We start from the raw sequence: 16561 nt of genomic DNA, 5'->3' as shown, positions 1-16561 counted from the left end.
GATTTCTAGTTTAACTTCTTTATAAATATATATATATATACTGATATAGTTAAGATCAATAGACTGTGATAGTGTTTTTTTTTAATAATATAGCACCACATTTCAACAATGATCAAACTTGAGAGAGTAAAAATGTATTAGTACCTTATGATCATGAAATCAAAGCCTTAAAGGTCTGTTGTGACGCAGTACTGCAAAATGAAGTATCATGGCATACACATGGTGCCAAATACTAAAAATTCTTTTGAAGCTGTATACCTGCCTGCTGTCAAAATTTACTTCCTCTACAGCTCAAGAAACATAACAGTAAGTTTCTGTGATATCCACTTTCAATTTTTATGTATTTTAAGTGCAGGTCAAATGCTTTTTCTGTTGTAGCATTTTGACTACAACTGATACAGTCTTAAAGATTTTTTGATTCTGATTTATCAGAGAGGACTCTCAAATTTCCAAGATTTCATTTTGTTTTCACATTAAGGAAAAATGTGTATCACTGTAGGCTTGCTTTTTATACATTTCTGAATCCTTACCTTTCAAAATCTTTCACCCTCCAAGTCTTTCAGAAATGAGTAAACCACAGCCTGTCCTTGAGTTTATAGACCTCTAGGAGAAACGGATCCCTAGGTCCCTTAAACACGTAGTGGTGCTTGTGATGGCAGAGAAGAGTGGGCTCTGCTCAGCATCAGGTGGTCATCAGCACCTTCCTTGATGACCAGTGCCAGGCTGAGGCAGGAGGGTGAGTAGGTTGCCTGGGGAAGGGAACCGTGAGAAGAAGTGTGCCCTCTTCTTCATATATGTTAATTTACTAATGCTTTTGAAGATGTGACTTGCAGAATATTGCTTTTTCTGTATCCAGCCTATAGAATTGTTAGAGCTAAATTCAGAGGTTTGTGGCAGTGATTAGAAATCTTCTAGGTTTGTGTTTCCCCAGGTTGAAATTTCTGACCCTGACAATGTTCTTACATCCTAAGTTGAAAAATACTGTATCAATAATTTAATATTCTTACTTTATATGATTAACTTGGTGCCAGTGTGGCTTTAGACACAGAAGTAAACATGGTCACCAAAATCATATGACATAACCTTGGTTTTAGGTGGTCCTGCATATACTCACACAAAATAAAATGGCTTTTAGTGAAACATAGTCTTGGAACCAGAATAGGTGTATTAAGAACTCACAAATTGGGCTCTTGGCTGGCTTAGTAGAGCATGTGACTCTTGATCTGGGGGTTTTAAGTTCGAGCCCCATGTTGGGTGTAGAGATTACTTAAAAATACAAAATCCTAGGGGTGCCGAGGTGGCTCAGTGGGTTAAAGCTTCTGCCTTGGGCTCAGGTCATGATCCCAGGGTCTGGGGATCAAGCCCTGCATCCGGCTCTCTCTTGGCAGGGAGCCTGCTTCCCCCTTTCTCTCTGCTTGCCTCTCTGCCTACTTGTGATCTCTGTCTGTCAAATAAATAAATAAAATCTTAAAAAACAAAAACAAAACCCTCACAAATCTTTAGTTAATTTATAATTTTGTTTATGGTTGGTGTTTATTGATTTGTGCTTTTGATCTCTGCTTATTGGAAATTGATCTTTTATTTGTTCATTATTTGAATAGAAAGGAAAAAGGAGCTCTGTTAGGTAAATGAGTAAGATACAGCCCCGGTTTTAGGAAACTCGAACTACAGCAACACATGAGAACAAGTGAGAGAACAGTCATGGATGTGAGATTGCAAAGCTGTGCGAGCCTTGTCAGCTCCCAGCCTTGTAGAACTTCCTGTTCATCATAACTTCCCAAACATTACTGACAGTAGTTTTGTAACCACAGTCTTAAAATTGTCTTTGTTGATGAAAAATACAGCACAACAACTAGAATTTTTTTTGAATCTTACCTTTCTAGATTGAGTGAATATATGCCTCTTGCATTTCTGGCACCTTACATGTAGAAGGCACCTTATAAACCTAATTTGCTTGGTTTAGTAGTCATAGGAAACAGTTAAAATGTTCTTTGAATGTCTGTCTTGGAAAAATTCCCAAATGTGGAACTTTTGTTAAAATGTATCTATTATTAGAATAAGATCAGTGCCACCCCCCTCCAAAAAAAACAAACAAACAAACAAACAAAAAAACAGAGTAAGACCAGTGCATCGTTCTTGATCTTGTAAAAAGAAATCTCTGTTGTTGTTATACGTTCAACACCAAGTGCCAGATGAAGGATAGGGATTCCACAGATGTAAAATTTTCTTCTTCTGATCTTTATTTTAGTAGAACTGTAGTTTTGTGATGATCTCATTTTAGTCAATAATTTTATCCTTCATTATTTAATCAAAATTATAGAACATAATCTAGTTCTATAGTTTAAGTAGATATGTAACTTTCTAAAAACTGATTAAAATGGTAGCAAAATATTACTAGATCTTTATAGGGGCTATTTTGTATTATCTGTCGTTTTTAGTAAGAACCTATAATCATAAACTGTGATCAGTTTCTTTTTCTCCCATATTAAGTATAGAGTCTCTTGAACAGTGATTTTCAGACTGGATATTCTGAAACTGTCACTGCTATGATTTATTTTTTGTCAAAATATTTAATCCATCATGAAATTTTAATTCACATTACCATTAAATCCGAGATTTTTTTGTTTTAAAAATAATTCCTTTTTGGAGTATTGTTTGAAGTCCTTATTTCTTTTATTTATGTAATTGGTACTTTTGTAGAAGGTACAAGATTTGGAAAACCCCTTTGTTTTTCTAACACTATTCTTTTTTTTTTAATATTTATTTATTTAGAGAGTGAGAGAGACAATGGGTACACACAGAAAGTGGGGTAGAAGGAGAGGAAGAGAGAATCTCAAGCAGATTCCCTGCTCAGCAGGGGGCTTGATATCAAGAATCTGAGATCATGACCTTGAGCCAAAATCAAGAGTTGGACGCTTTAACCACTGAGCCACCCAGGTGCCCCTCTAATACTATTCTTTTACAGTTTTCTTTCTGTTTCTTTAGTTGTCTTCTCTTCCACTTCTTCCTCTGCTGATTGATCTCTTACATGTTTACTTTCCCCAGCGTTCTCCCTAATTCCCTCCTATTTGTCTTTGGTGATTCCCAACTAGCTGCTTTGCTATGGCTTATATGTTTTTGGTTCTTAACTTTATATTTCTGGTCTAGATCACTTGCCTACTAGGGATCTCCTACTTTCAGGTTGTCATTGAATGCTTGCAAAATGGAATTCTCTTCTCTCCTTTTTGATACCCTCCTCCTACCCCAAAATGTATCTTTCTCTGTTCCTTGTTGGTCAGTGACAGCACCATCCAGTCATTTCTCTGAACTGTCCCATCGCCTTGTTATTTTGACTCCTCCTTCCTCTTACCATCTACATTGGGTTGGTTTTCCAGGTCTGCTTCCTGCAGGTTTGTCTAGCCTTCTCTGAGGCTGCAGAACTTTATGCATGTTTCCAAATTAAAAACATAAACTTGTTGAAACCTCAGAGCTTTAATATATTTGGCTCCTTCGGGGCACCTGGGTGGCTCAGTGGATTAAGCCGCTGCCTTCGGCTCAGGTCATGATCTCAGGGTCCTGGGATCGAGCCTCACATCGGGCTCTCTGCTCTGCAGGGAGCCTGCTTCCTCCTCTCTCTCTGCCTGCCTCTCTGCCTACTTGTGATCTCTCTCTCTGTCAAATAAATAAATAAAATCTTTAAAAAAAAAAAAGACCTCTCTAAAAAAAAAAATATATATATATATATTTGGCTCCTTCTACCTGGATTGATAATCCTTTTCTCTTGGCCCAATTCCTAGTTTTTCTTCAAGACTTAGTTACTACTTCTTGGAGGAAGGTTAGGTATTATGCTACTCTTCTCCCAGAGCATCCTGGTGCACCATAGCTGTTACCACACAGATTTACAGTTTTCTGTGTGATTACCTTCCAACACCATATCATGAGCTGCTGGAGGCCACAGACTGTGACCTGGGTTTGTATACTCTGCACTCAGCCTAGGGCTTGCAGTCTTCTTATTAAGGACTAAAAAGAATAAATGTGATTGGGTATATGAGCTTTTCCCAATCAGATGTATTTTCTGAGGTATAGGTGTTTGTTGATTTATTTAAGAGGGCTGCAGTACACCCTTGTCCACTTCTGAGTTTGGAACCAACTGAGAGAAATGTAAAAATCAATCTAATGCCAGTTAAAATACTAGCCTTGTTGCTAATAAAGCTGGGTTGGAGAATGTGAGATGACTTTTGTCAAGGGCTATTTGTCATCCAGATCTAGACTTTTCAACAGCGTGTCTAAGGGACATCCCAGGTTGGCAGAGCAAACATACTTACCCAGCCTTCTTCAAGGAGAATATCCTGACTCCCAACTTCATAACCCCATTGTGGCCACATAGAGACTGGCTTCTGACCCAAATACACTTACCACATAGAAGCAGAAAGAGTGACTTGCAGAAAGCAAATCTGAAAAAGAAACCCTTAAGGGTTCATTTGTTCATTCATTCAACAAATAGATATTGAGCACTCATTATGTTCTGGGCATTGTGTAAGGAAGTGTGCAAAGGGTAGAGATTGGGGGCTTATTGTTGTAGGGCATGCTCAGTTCCTTCATCTGGACTCACCAGTAAAAAAAAGTCATTCTTTCTTGTAATAGAAGTCTTTTCTAGAAAAGGTGGGGAGAAGAGAATAGAATCGTTTTTACAAACTATATAGCTATTTTTCTACTTGTTTCATGTAAAATAATTCTGAGGACTATGGTAATTTTAAGGACACAGTGACATAAAATACAGGGAAGCATACCACAACAGTCTTTCATGGGAAAATTTCAAAGGTCTTGTTAGTTATACAGAAAATTTGCAAAGCCTGATCACGATCATTTCTTTTCCTTTGCTTGCAGTACTTAGGATCTTCAAGGCCATTTAGTGTGTCACCCTGATTTATTTCAAGCATGGGTCTGCCAAGTATTCATTTATATGAGTTACTTAGAAAATCTAGTCCACAGGGAGCTATGGTGGCAGCATTTCAGAGTAATGAGGGAATTCTGGAGACCTCAGCCACAGACACTGGCTCATTGTTGGCAGTGATAGGTCTTTATCATGTCAGCAGCATCTTTTGTGAAATGGTTTCCAAATGCCCTCGCATTTATCATTTCTGTCATTGTGTTTAGTGCTTTATATGATTCATTCACTGTAATGTATTAGGAGATCTTCAGGTGCAGCCTGTATTACAACTTTTTGTCTGTTGCATAACTTAGGTAAGGACAATGTCCCAAGTACCTAAAGTACACAGTTAGAAAAAGTCATATGCTTCTTTAACTTATGATATGAGGGGAGTGGTTCTCTAGAGCGGTGGTTCTCAAATTTGGATGTGCATGAGGGTCACAGTAGGAAGCCATGGTGATTTTTAGAAATAGAAATTCTGGTATCCATCTCTGAAGATTGACTCAGAAGTTCCTGGGTGGGACCAGAGAATGTTTAGTTTAAAAAAAAAAAAAAAAAAAAAAAATCTCCAGGGGCGCCTGAGTGGCTCAGCGGGTTAAGCCTCTGCCTTTGGCTCATGTTCTCAGGGTCCTGGGATAGAGATCCACATCAGGCTCTCTGCTCAGCGGGGAGCCTGCTTCTCCTGCTCCCTGCCTCTCTGCCTGCTGGTGATCTCTCTCTCTCTCTGTGTCAAATAAATAAATAAAATATTTTAAAAAATACTCCAGGAGACTGTTATTCAGATGGCTTATAAAGCACCCTAAGAAAAGCATTGATTGTACTATGGAAGCATTGTTTATGTAGGATTTCTTATGAGGTAACTTCATGAAGACAATAAACACATTGACACAGAAGAAAACTGTGAATATTGACTTTGTTAGGGAAATTGAGGATGGTGGTAATTGTTTCGTGGAAAAGTTTCGTGAAAACTTTTCATGGAGTTTTGTGGAAAAATCACCATAATTGGGTATATATAATGAGGGTGAATTCACTCACTTGCTGCTAATTATGATTTGGTTTGCATCTGTCTGTTGTTTTTAGTGAAAAAATCCTTCTTTTCTGTAACTTTGATTTCTTATACTCTTGCATTTATTTATTTATAAAGATTTTATTTATTTGACAGAGAGAGAGACAGTGAAAGAGGGAACATAAGCAGGGGAGTGGGAGAGGGCCAAGCAGGGAGCCCGATGTGGGGCTCCATCCCAGGATCCTAGGATCATGGCTTGAGCCAAAGGCAGAGGTAGATACTTAATGACTGAGCCACCCAGGTGCCTCTCTTGCATTTATTTATGTCTGGATGTTAGAAGCCAATTTTGTGAATAACATCTCAACAATGCCTAGCTTAGTATGTTGACTGTAATAGACATCTTATAAAACATTTATAAATGGACAGGGAATTTATCAGTAATGAGCTTTATACAAAAATTATTGCAACTGATGATATATTAAGGTCGTAGTTATCATATATGAGAAAAATTAAAGCTAGGTATGCTCTATTTTTTTTTTTTTACTAGTCTTCTGTTTCTTCTTTTCCTCTTATATTTCTTTTTATCTTTCTTCACTGGATTTTTGCTGCTTTTTCCTTATTTTTTAGCTATAATTGGAAATCTGACTACTTTGTAGGTGCCCTTAGACATGTCCCAGTACTCACTCTGAAAGAGTAAGTTGGGTTGCCTGGGACAGATCTACCACTGGTCTGGGCATAATTATTATTAATAGCATCTTTAGTCAATCTGAAGATACTCAAGTATTAAGCACTTCTGGACCTCAGAAGCATCTAAATCAGTGATTTGCAAAGTGAGTTCTTGCCTTCACTTCACCATAGAGGCCCTTCTCGCTTTTGCAGGCTTATCTTTGTGGTGTTAACATCATGTTCCAGCATCCCCTTCCAGAAACACTAATAGCATCTTTATTTTTAATGAGAACTTTTGTGTTTTTATGTGGAATTTTTAATTTGTTTTAATCTTTTTTTTTTTTAAGATTTTATTTATTTGACAGAGAGAGAGAGAGAGAGCGAGCGTGAGTGCGCACAGGGAGGCAGAGTGGCAGGCAGAGGCAGAGAGAGAAGCAGCCTCCCCACCGAGGAAGGAGCCCAATGTGGGACTCGATCCTAGGACCCTGGGATCATGACCTGAGCCGAAGGCAGCGGCTAAACCCACCGAGCCACTCAGTCGTCCCTTTTAATCTTAATTTTTAAACTGCACAATGTTTTGGCTGTTTCGAAGAATTTTTGCTCTTTTAGAATGGTTTCTAAATGGGTGAGAATTCCTGGGCCATTTGCTTATGTGTAGGCATTGATGGAACAAAAACAGTTTCAAAAAGGCATAAAAGCCAATCAGTATTCCGTGGTTTTTGTGAATACTCGTTACTGCTAAGAGTTCTTTTCAAGAGATTCTAACTAAAGGAAAGTTGTAACTGTAGTTTCTTTTGTCATCTTCCAAATTAAAGGAACTTGTCATTAGTCCTTTAGATATACCTAGATTTCCATTTCTGTTTATCTTTGAAGAATACCTTTCCTTCTTACAGTAAGATGCTCCTGTACTTTTTGTCCGTCTTTGTTGTGTATTTACCAAGATTTGCTCTAAGAAGTGGAAAGTAAGTTTTTGTAGGAGAGCTTCAGCTCTCAATTTGTTGAAATATACTCCAGAGATGAAAACTGTCAGAACCCATAATGACTTGGCCACATATTTCCCTAGTTGAACATTCAATCTCCTTTTGACAATTAGGGTTTCGTTGTTGTTGTTACTGTTGTTTTGGGGTCAGCTAGAGTCTTTGTTAGACTATGGTTTAAATAAGACTCTTAAAACACATCAGTGCTTAGTATTTTACTTTCCCAGTTCCATTGTAAGTTCTCTGTAGTCTGATTTACCTTTTGCCCGTCCTCTTATTTTTCTCCCTCTTAATCATGATTTTTAAAATATGTCTTCAATCACTCTATAATTCTCCCCTCCTCTGAAACCTATTAATTATGCAAAGTAAATATTCGTAGAGCAGTACCATGGTTCGGATGAAGAAGATTGTTGCTCACATACTATTTGTTCTCTTTTAAACATTTATACATGCAGAAAACGTGATACTTTTTATAATTTTTTTTTTTTTTTAAGTAATCTCCATGCCCAGCATGGAGCCCCAGCATGGGGCTTGAACTCAAGGACTGTGAGATAGAGACCTGAACTGAGATCAAGAGTCAGATACTTACCAACTGAGCCATCCAGATGCCTCTCTTTTTATAGTTCTTTAAGATACTATTGACATGATCACAGAAGATATGTAGTCAGCTTTTTATATATTAAATAAGGGAATCACATACCATTTCACTTTACAATTCTGCCTTGTCTAATTACTTACCTCTGGAAATTGGGACACAGGAGTGCTGTACTCCCTTTCCAAGACTGCCACCTGAGCACATTTGAAGAAGGTTTGTGGCATACAGAGTCCAGGGATACGTACAGTCTTAGAAGTGGGGATGAACCACGGGTTACGTCTAAACTGTGGTGGAGACCGGTAGGTAGGAGTACTTTTCTCACCTGGTTGCAGCTCTGGTTTCTGTCATCCATTGGATCCTTTCTTATTTGTTGTTTAAGCCAATGTCAGATGAAATGAATAGAGAATTGTATTTCTGATTTTAATATTCGTGATACTTTCAGTTCTATATGATGATTCCAGAAGATTTTCAGATGGAATCATGCAGAATTATATTTTCTGAAAGCCAGGATTATTCTTTATTTTATTGTTTCTGTTTTGGGTAACTGTTGAGTTATATTTAAGTATGATAGTATACTGTAAAATTAAATTAAGTATAAATCTATAAGTTGACTAAGTAGGACAATGTCTAATACTTACTTTTCTTTAAAAATTGTGATAGTGGGGGTAAACAGATGTTGAGTATAGACCAGTCACTTTTTGACTCAGAAGAAAGCATTTTTCCCCCTGAAGACCGTTACGTATCTCCGTGTGGCTTTGAAAGTATATCAGGGATTTGTCTGCATATTGCCTGTTGTACGGTCAAATATTGCAATGTAATGGAAGGAGCATCTTTTTAAAAAATAGGATTGAAGTTTTAGTTCCATTTATTGCCTTCGTTGTCCTCTTTTTCCATAAAGTTTATGTGCCTGGGAATAAAGAACAAGTAGTGAAATTGAGAACGAAAGGAGAGGAGGTATAGAATTACAAGTGGAAAGAATCGTGTAATAAAATATTCCTCTAATGGATTAAAATCCTCCTAAAAGGAACACTTTCCTAAAGATAAGACTACTTTGTTCTTGTTTCTTTGACCCCATATCTAATTAGTCACCAAATGCTTTTGATGCTTCCTTTGTGCCACCTCCCACGTTCCTTCCTTTTCAAGCTGTGGGCCATTAGAAAACGCATTTTGTTTTTTCCAGGTGTCATCCTCCATAGTGATGTTTGCATTGTTCCATCTGACTGTAATTGCCCTTCCCTGTCCCCAGTTTATCTTCATAATAAAGTTCAGTGTATTTGTTCTTCATGGGAGCGCTTAGCTCAAATCCTGTGTCCTTTGTAAAACCTTTACTTGATAATTACCTTTTGCTTCACTTGAGCTAGAAGTGCTTTCTCTCTCTTTTGAACTTCTGTGGGTGACCTCGATACATTGGATATCCCTTGTTCTTAGATGTTGTGCAAATCTTATTTCAAAATCACTTTTTAAACCTTTGTCTTTTTAAGTAGATAGTTACCTTGTTAATCCTCTGTAGTTCTTCACACAGTGGCTGTATACATGTTGGAAGTACAGGAATAACATCTGTATTATAGACTTTATATATAGCAGTACATGTATGTGTATATGTATATTTCTGTATTGAGCTTCTGGTACTTGGGAGGGATATATATAAGTGGGACAGTAATATTACTGAATCCTTCTAATTGTATTGTTCTAACACTAGCTGAAGAAGTAACTTGACTTCTAATTTTAACCATGGGGAAAATACATGTGATGCTCATTTTTCCAGGATTCAGGATACCATAGAACTATAGTTGTCAGAGTGATGAATTTTTAAAATCTTCCAGGAGAAAAAATAGTCTGTCCTTTTTCACCTTGATTACGGATGGCCTCTATTAGGCCTAAAAATAAAACATGAATTGTTTAAAGTGATTCAGTTGCCATTTTCTTCTGTTTGTCAGAGAAATCCTATTCTGGTATTTAGTGTTTTGTGGTGGACAGTGTACTTTCTTGATGATTATTTTTATTCTTATAGCACATATCAGAGCAGATATTAAATCTGTTTAATCTGTCAGTGAACTTTGGGTCTTCATTTAATGAAAAAGCATTTAAATGTCTAGTATATACCAGACATGCACAACAATGAATAAGATATATGGACTTTATGTTGGAGGGACTCATATCATAGTGGTAAAGGGAGACATGTTTATAAATAAGTATAAGAAATTGTTACAGTTGTAGAAATATACAGTGAAGGTATAAAGAGCCAAAATCCTATAATCAGTCATTCCAATTTAAAAGTATGAAATTTATGGGGCACCTGGGTGGCTCAGTGGGTTAAGCCTCTGCCTTCGGCTCAGGTCATGATCTCAGGGTCCTGAGATCGAGCTCTGCATGGGGCTTTCTGCTCAGCGGGGAGCCTGCGTCCTCCTCTCTCTCTGCCTGTCTCTCTGCCTACTTGTGATCTGTCTGTCAAATAAATAAAATCTTCAAAAAAAATAAAAGTATGAAGTTTAGTAAGCCCTAAATACAGCAGTGAATTCCCAATATATTACTTGTAAGAATTGAGATAATTGCTGTGTAGAAGATACAGATACCATTATATTCTCTTTCTACAAATCATGAAATAAACCTAATTTAAAGTTATACAGTTGGTTCCCATAATAGATCTGAGTGTTCTTCAGCTCCAGTGACAGTGTTAGTAACTTATTTTTGTTTCAGAAGATAGTTTTATCCCAAGTACCCAATGCTGTATTGGTCTTAAATAATAGAGACATTAATAGTTTAATAAGGGAGACTTTAATATTTCCAGTCAGATTTAACTTATGATTAGATTATATAGTTTATTGAAAATATAAGTAGCTTATTTTAAAAGGAGTCTTTATTAATTATCCAGCCCCCCACACTCAGAGTTGCATAGAAAAGCAAATATTATCACAAACTAGAAGTACTTACCGGTGGGCCAACAACTTAGAGTACTGGCCCATTAAGCAGAATTCTCCCAGCACCTTTGTGCACTCCTGTGCCTGATTCATCATACTTTCAGTTCAGCTGTGAGGTTTTCTGTGCAGCTACTCAACTGCTACTGTGAATGCCTCTGGGGGCCAGGGTGGATGGAAATTAATTTTAGCACCTTACCATCAAAGAAGAAGGAGGTTGCCAGAGGTCAGTACAGCTCATTCCTGCCTGAGATGAGGACCAGGAGACATGGATGAATCCCCTTGAGAATAATGGTAGGGGAACTATGGAGAAGAAATTATCTTGGGTATCTTTAAAGAAGAAATGGTTAATTTAGAAATATGGAAAATTTGCTAAAAAAAAAAAATGCATTACATGGCTTCTGCATTGTAGGCACTGCATATGTATATGGATTTAGGACCCCTAACGCTGAAAGGTAGGTAGAGAGGTAGTACTCAGAAGGCCCATTAATGAGAGTGCTCCGTGGCCTGCCTCTACATTACTTTAATATGTAGCTTGTTACTTTTTGGGGGTTAATTTTTCTGTTTCCAGTGGTGCCCATGTTCCATTTTTCTATAGTTATCCCACTTGAGACTTGCTGTTTGTACTGGCGTAGCATAAGCAAAGCTCTGAATTCCACCCACTCCAGGAGAATAGTGGACTTCCTTCTCCTTATATACTAGAATTAGATGTAATGGAAGAATTCCTGTTGATTGCTCAGACTTGCCAGTTGCTTGAGGCATTCTGTGATATGCTTAGTCCTTTGGAAAGAAAAAGTTGGAAAGTGGTCAAAAATAGGGTGGTCTGGCGCTCAAATGAGTTTGTTGGGAGGGATTAGAAGCAAGGATGAGGAGGAATTGAAGGAATGGTTTAAGGGAAAAAGGTGTAAGTAGCCTTATTTTCCTATGTTATTAAACTGAAAATCTGCTTTTAGTAAACTAGCAACATGCATTTTTGTAGTCTCTTGTTTAAGCTCTTTGGTCTTAGCAGCAGAATTTGATATGGATATTATCAAGTTCTTGATAGCTTTACACTTGATGTCAGCAACCAGTTAGATAAGTTACAGTCCATTAGTACCCTCTGCTAATTAATTACAAGTCAAGTGAACTAGGTACTTCCTCAGCAGTAGGAAAAGGATCTAGAAGCAGGAAGATTGACTAGAAAATAGTCTCTTACAACATGAAAGACTACATTCAAGTTCCTGCAGCAGAACTCGACAAGCCCTATGAATTGACTTCAACAAGGGAGTCAACCCCATTTCTGTGGCTGAGTAGGTCTAATGATTTCATTTTGCTTGTTCTTAAGATGTTTACAAGAATGTTTACAGAATTCTCTTTAAAGTAGCTAGTAGTGTTTCTTTCGTGATTACTGATGCCACAGTCATTTTAACTTTAGATTATCACCAATATATGGTCATTTTATAGAAATCTCAGTAAATTGAAAGATTTTAATTCTAGTTTCATGTATCTTTTCTACAGTTGGTAACTTTTCATTGATAATAACTAGTCAGGAGGGTGTTTCTGTTTCATTTTGGATTTTCTGGAGAAACTCACTGTCATCATTTACTTCCCTGCATGGTAGTTCATTTGTAGTCTGTGAGTCAGACCCACTCCTGCAGTCGTGGTCATTGGTGATTTGTGGAGAGCAAAAATGTTTAGTTTAGAAATTGACTAGTACTTGCATGTGTTATGGCAGTTACCCTTTGAAGTCATCTGATGTGGGCTGGGCTCTGCTCCTTATTAGCTGGGTGATGTTGGACAGATGGCCTCCCTAAGCCTGTTCCCCATTTATCAGAGGGAGATGATGGTAACTGCTTCAGAAAGTTGGTGTATGAGTGAGGGATGTCGGAAAATACGTAGTATAATGGTACACACATCATGCTCAGAAAATGACATTTTACTGCCCTCCCCCAAACTGGTACTGATACTATTTCTGAAAACTTATTGTGAACCATATATAGAATTTGTTGAATTTTTTTTTTTTTTATTCTAGTGTAGTTGGCATACAATGTTACATTAGTTTCAGGTGTGACTTTTAAATGTTTCATTTACAGCATAGGTTTTCCTACTGTCAGGAAGATTATCCCTAGGGCCCTCAAACACCTTCTGCTTACCCCTTGTAGTATCTCTTATTGCATTACTATAGCTACCATTTTATTGAATGCTTGCTATATGTTACCCTTTTCATTTTTAATTTTCCCAGTAGGTACAAAGAAGGCATAACTGATGAGGAAGCGTAGGCATATTAAGATAAAGTAACCTGCCCACCTGCTGGACAGGAAGAGACCTTGGGGGTCACCCTGTCCTTTAACCCCATACTGCCTGTTGGTATTTTCCTTTTTACTCCTGTTTCTCTCAGTAGACCTAAGCGTTCTGAAAGTAGGAGCTGGGTGTATTCCAAGCTCACATCTTTTCTAAAACCTCTTTAAACTAAAAGCAATGTATGATTTCTCAAAGTGTCAATGTAAGTGAAACTTAATAGCTATTAAGAATCTTTTCTTATTGAAAATAACATAATTTACCATTTTGACAGGGAACTTGAAGCAGTAAGAGTTGTTTTTCCATCCCTTACTGGTCTCTTTGCCATGATAGCAATGTGAATGTACTATATTTGGCCTTGCATTAGTGTTACCAGAGCATTCATCTGAATCTTCTTACCAGGTTGTAAGCTTTTTTCATCATTTCATTACCTAGCTTGGTGCTCTGCATAATAACCACTCAATACATATTTGATTTTAATTTATTTCAGTTTATTAATATTTATCTGAAGTATTTTTATATTTGTTGTAGTAGACAGAGAAATATGACTTTTGCTTACTTGGCTTTTCTCTCCCTCGCCTGCCCCTTCTTTTCCTCTAATAATAGGACCAGTGTTTTCTTTTGGACTCTAAAAAGAGTTCAAGTAGTTTGATGTTCCTTAATCTGAAAAATTTTCCATTGAACTCTTTGGAGTTTTTTTTCTTCTGTTAAAGTAGAAAACATCCTGAACAATAGGTAGCATTTTATATTATCAGCACATAGTACCAAGTATATATTGCTGAAATTAATTCCCTATTTTTTAATAAGTTTATAAGCTCAAGGGTAGAGATCTTATCTCTTAGCTTTTTTGTATTTATGGCATCTAGCATGGTATTAGGCACGTAATCAGTACACATGAAATAGTTAGATGTTGACTGATTTGACCGCTAATATCTGTGGTGCTGTGGGAAGAGCATGGGGTTACAGAATTAAATACTGGGTTCTCACTCAGACAATGCTGTTGAGTAAGTTACTTGGTCAGTTCTGCTGCACTTCCCGCTCCTGTAAAGTAATGGTAGGAATACTTCCTCGTTTTGTAGAAATGTTATATATGCACAGTGCTCTATGATCACTAAAGATGCTCTACAAATCTTAAGTCTCTCTTGCTTTTATCACTTTATGGACTCTGCTCCACTGCAGATCTGGACTCAGTTTTGTTTCGGTCAGTGCTGGACACTTGGTTGACATTTGTTACACGACTATATGCAAAAATGGTGCATATTTCATGAGCAAAGTGAGGTCTGGAAAAGTTGTCTCTTGCAAGTAGAAGTCTGCTTAGATCTGAGTTTCTTTTCATTTCTAGCTGAAGCAGTATTTCATACATATTTTGGTTTCTAAATACATACAAATGCACATGTACACAGAGACACACATACTCCAGTTTCATAAATCATGGGAATAATTTTATAGTGACTCTAGACCAGCATTCCTGTTACTAGTTTGCAGGACAAGGAAACTAATTGCTCTCACATACATGGTTCTTTCCAGATAACTGATGTGCTTTACCCAAGACAATTAAGTCATTTAAGTGAAAGAATTGGAATGAACCCAGATACTCTGGATCCCAATCCATTGCTCTTTACAAGATACCCACAACTGAAACTATATAGAGCAGCCTTTGAGCATTTTTGAAATTCCTGGACTTTCCTTTGAGGTTGTTTCCCCCTCTGGTGTAGTTCTTCATATGAAGCATTATGTAGATAGACGTATTAATTGTTTTCACCAGGAATAAGGGAGCAGATTGTTCTTCAAGACCACTATGGCTGGAACTGTGAGTGGATCGGGCCCGGAAATGAGAATGGAAGGCTGGGGATACAGAAAGTGGTAGGAGATGAGACTAGAAAGGAAGTGAAGGGGGTACAGAATAGATATTTGCTTTATAGGGTGAATTTGGTAGGGTGTGTGTGTGTGTGTGTGTGTGTGTGTGTGTGTGGTACACCTGTACACACACACACGCCCCTAAACTATTTGATTTGGAATTTTGGAATAATTCATTAACATATTCACTTTGACCTGGTGTCTTTGGGGAGGGGAGAGGACATTTTTCATTTCTTAGTCAGTAATAGAATTCTCATTCCTGTTTTCTATTAGTGCCAATTTGCAGTTTTTCTTTTTCTTTTAAGTAACTCATAAATATTCAGAATCTGAATTTCTAGGTCAGGTTTACAGTATGAATAATCTTTGTACTTTGTGATTTTATTTTTTTTTTTTGACCAGGAGTGTGTTGCTGCTGTTCTGCTCTGCGTCCTCGCTACAAACGCCTGGTGGACAACATATTCCCTGAAGATCCAAAAGTAATTTGATCTACATCTACTGATCCTTCTCTTTGCTGACCCATCCTTATCCCCTGCTGACCTCCCTAAGGTTTCCCTAATTTCATTTCTCTACTTTTACTCCTAAATCCCATCATGTACAGTACTATTTTTTTTTACTTTAAAATGACCCATGCTTGCTTGTCTAATTTTCAGATCCTTTTTATAGATTAGCTGTACATTTGAAATGATAGACAGATGGTGTTCTCTTGTCTAGATGGTTCCTATATTTAAGTAATACTTTTCAGAAATTTATGAACCTAGTGCCAGATTACTTGTACGAAATGCTAAGAATACAACTGTGAACACAGACATGGTTTTCTGCTCTCGCTTAGCTCACAGATAAGGAAATTGGCAATTACAGTATTGTGTGAAAGAATACTGTAATAGATGAAGTACAGGGCGCTTCTGGAGTAGGTCAGAATGATGCCTAATGTGGGCCTGGAGAACAGAGGCCTTTAGGAAATGAAATCTAAGCTAAGATCTGAAGAGTAAATAGTTTGGCCACACAGTTTTCAAAAGAGAATTGAGAAGTAAAGGAATAATATCCCAGACAGTTTGTTCTCTTTTCATTTAAATGCTTGTACATTTTTTATAGCCATTACTTTATTATGGAAGATTACTGTTTTCAAAGGAACTGGATTTGAATGATTTTGTTTGGCACTGTCCTAGGTTTTCCAAGATTCCTTTAGTCTAGTGTTAAATGGATATGAACAACAACAACAAAATGTTAGGTGGGTTTAATTGCTTTATTTTAAAATGTAGCTTTAATTATTTTAAAATGACACCTGGCTGGCTCAATCCATAGAGGATACGATTTTTTATCATTGGGCTATAGGTTCGAGTCCCGTGTTGGGTGTAGTGA

General features: G+C 37.3%; 1 protein-coding gene across 2 annotated transcripts in view; it reads left to right on the top strand.

Annotated features, from left to right (window-relative positions):
- The window catches only part of EFR3A (EFR3 homolog A), a 124325-nt gene that overhangs the window by 32711 nt on the left and 75053 nt on the right, over nucleotides 1–16561 (top strand). The window contains exon 2 of one of the 2 annotated variants that reach the window (XM_046007310.1): nucleotides 15602–15678. In XM_046007310.1, coding sequence (XP_045863266.1) covers nucleotides 15602–15678 — 77 coding nt within the window. Of the gene's footprint in view, nucleotides 1–15601; nucleotides 15749–16561 lie in introns of those variants that run through there. The other variant, XM_046007319.1, reaches the window with a different exon arrangement.

The sequence above is a fragment of the Meles meles genome, chromosome 1 (genome assembly GCF_922984935.1).
Source record: "Meles meles chromosome 1, mMelMel3.1 paternal haplotype, whole genome shotgun sequence".
Taxonomy (NCBI): Eukaryota; Metazoa; Chordata; class Mammalia; order Carnivora; family Mustelidae; genus Meles; species Meles meles.
This window is presented reverse-complemented; position numbering and strand designations above follow the sequence as displayed.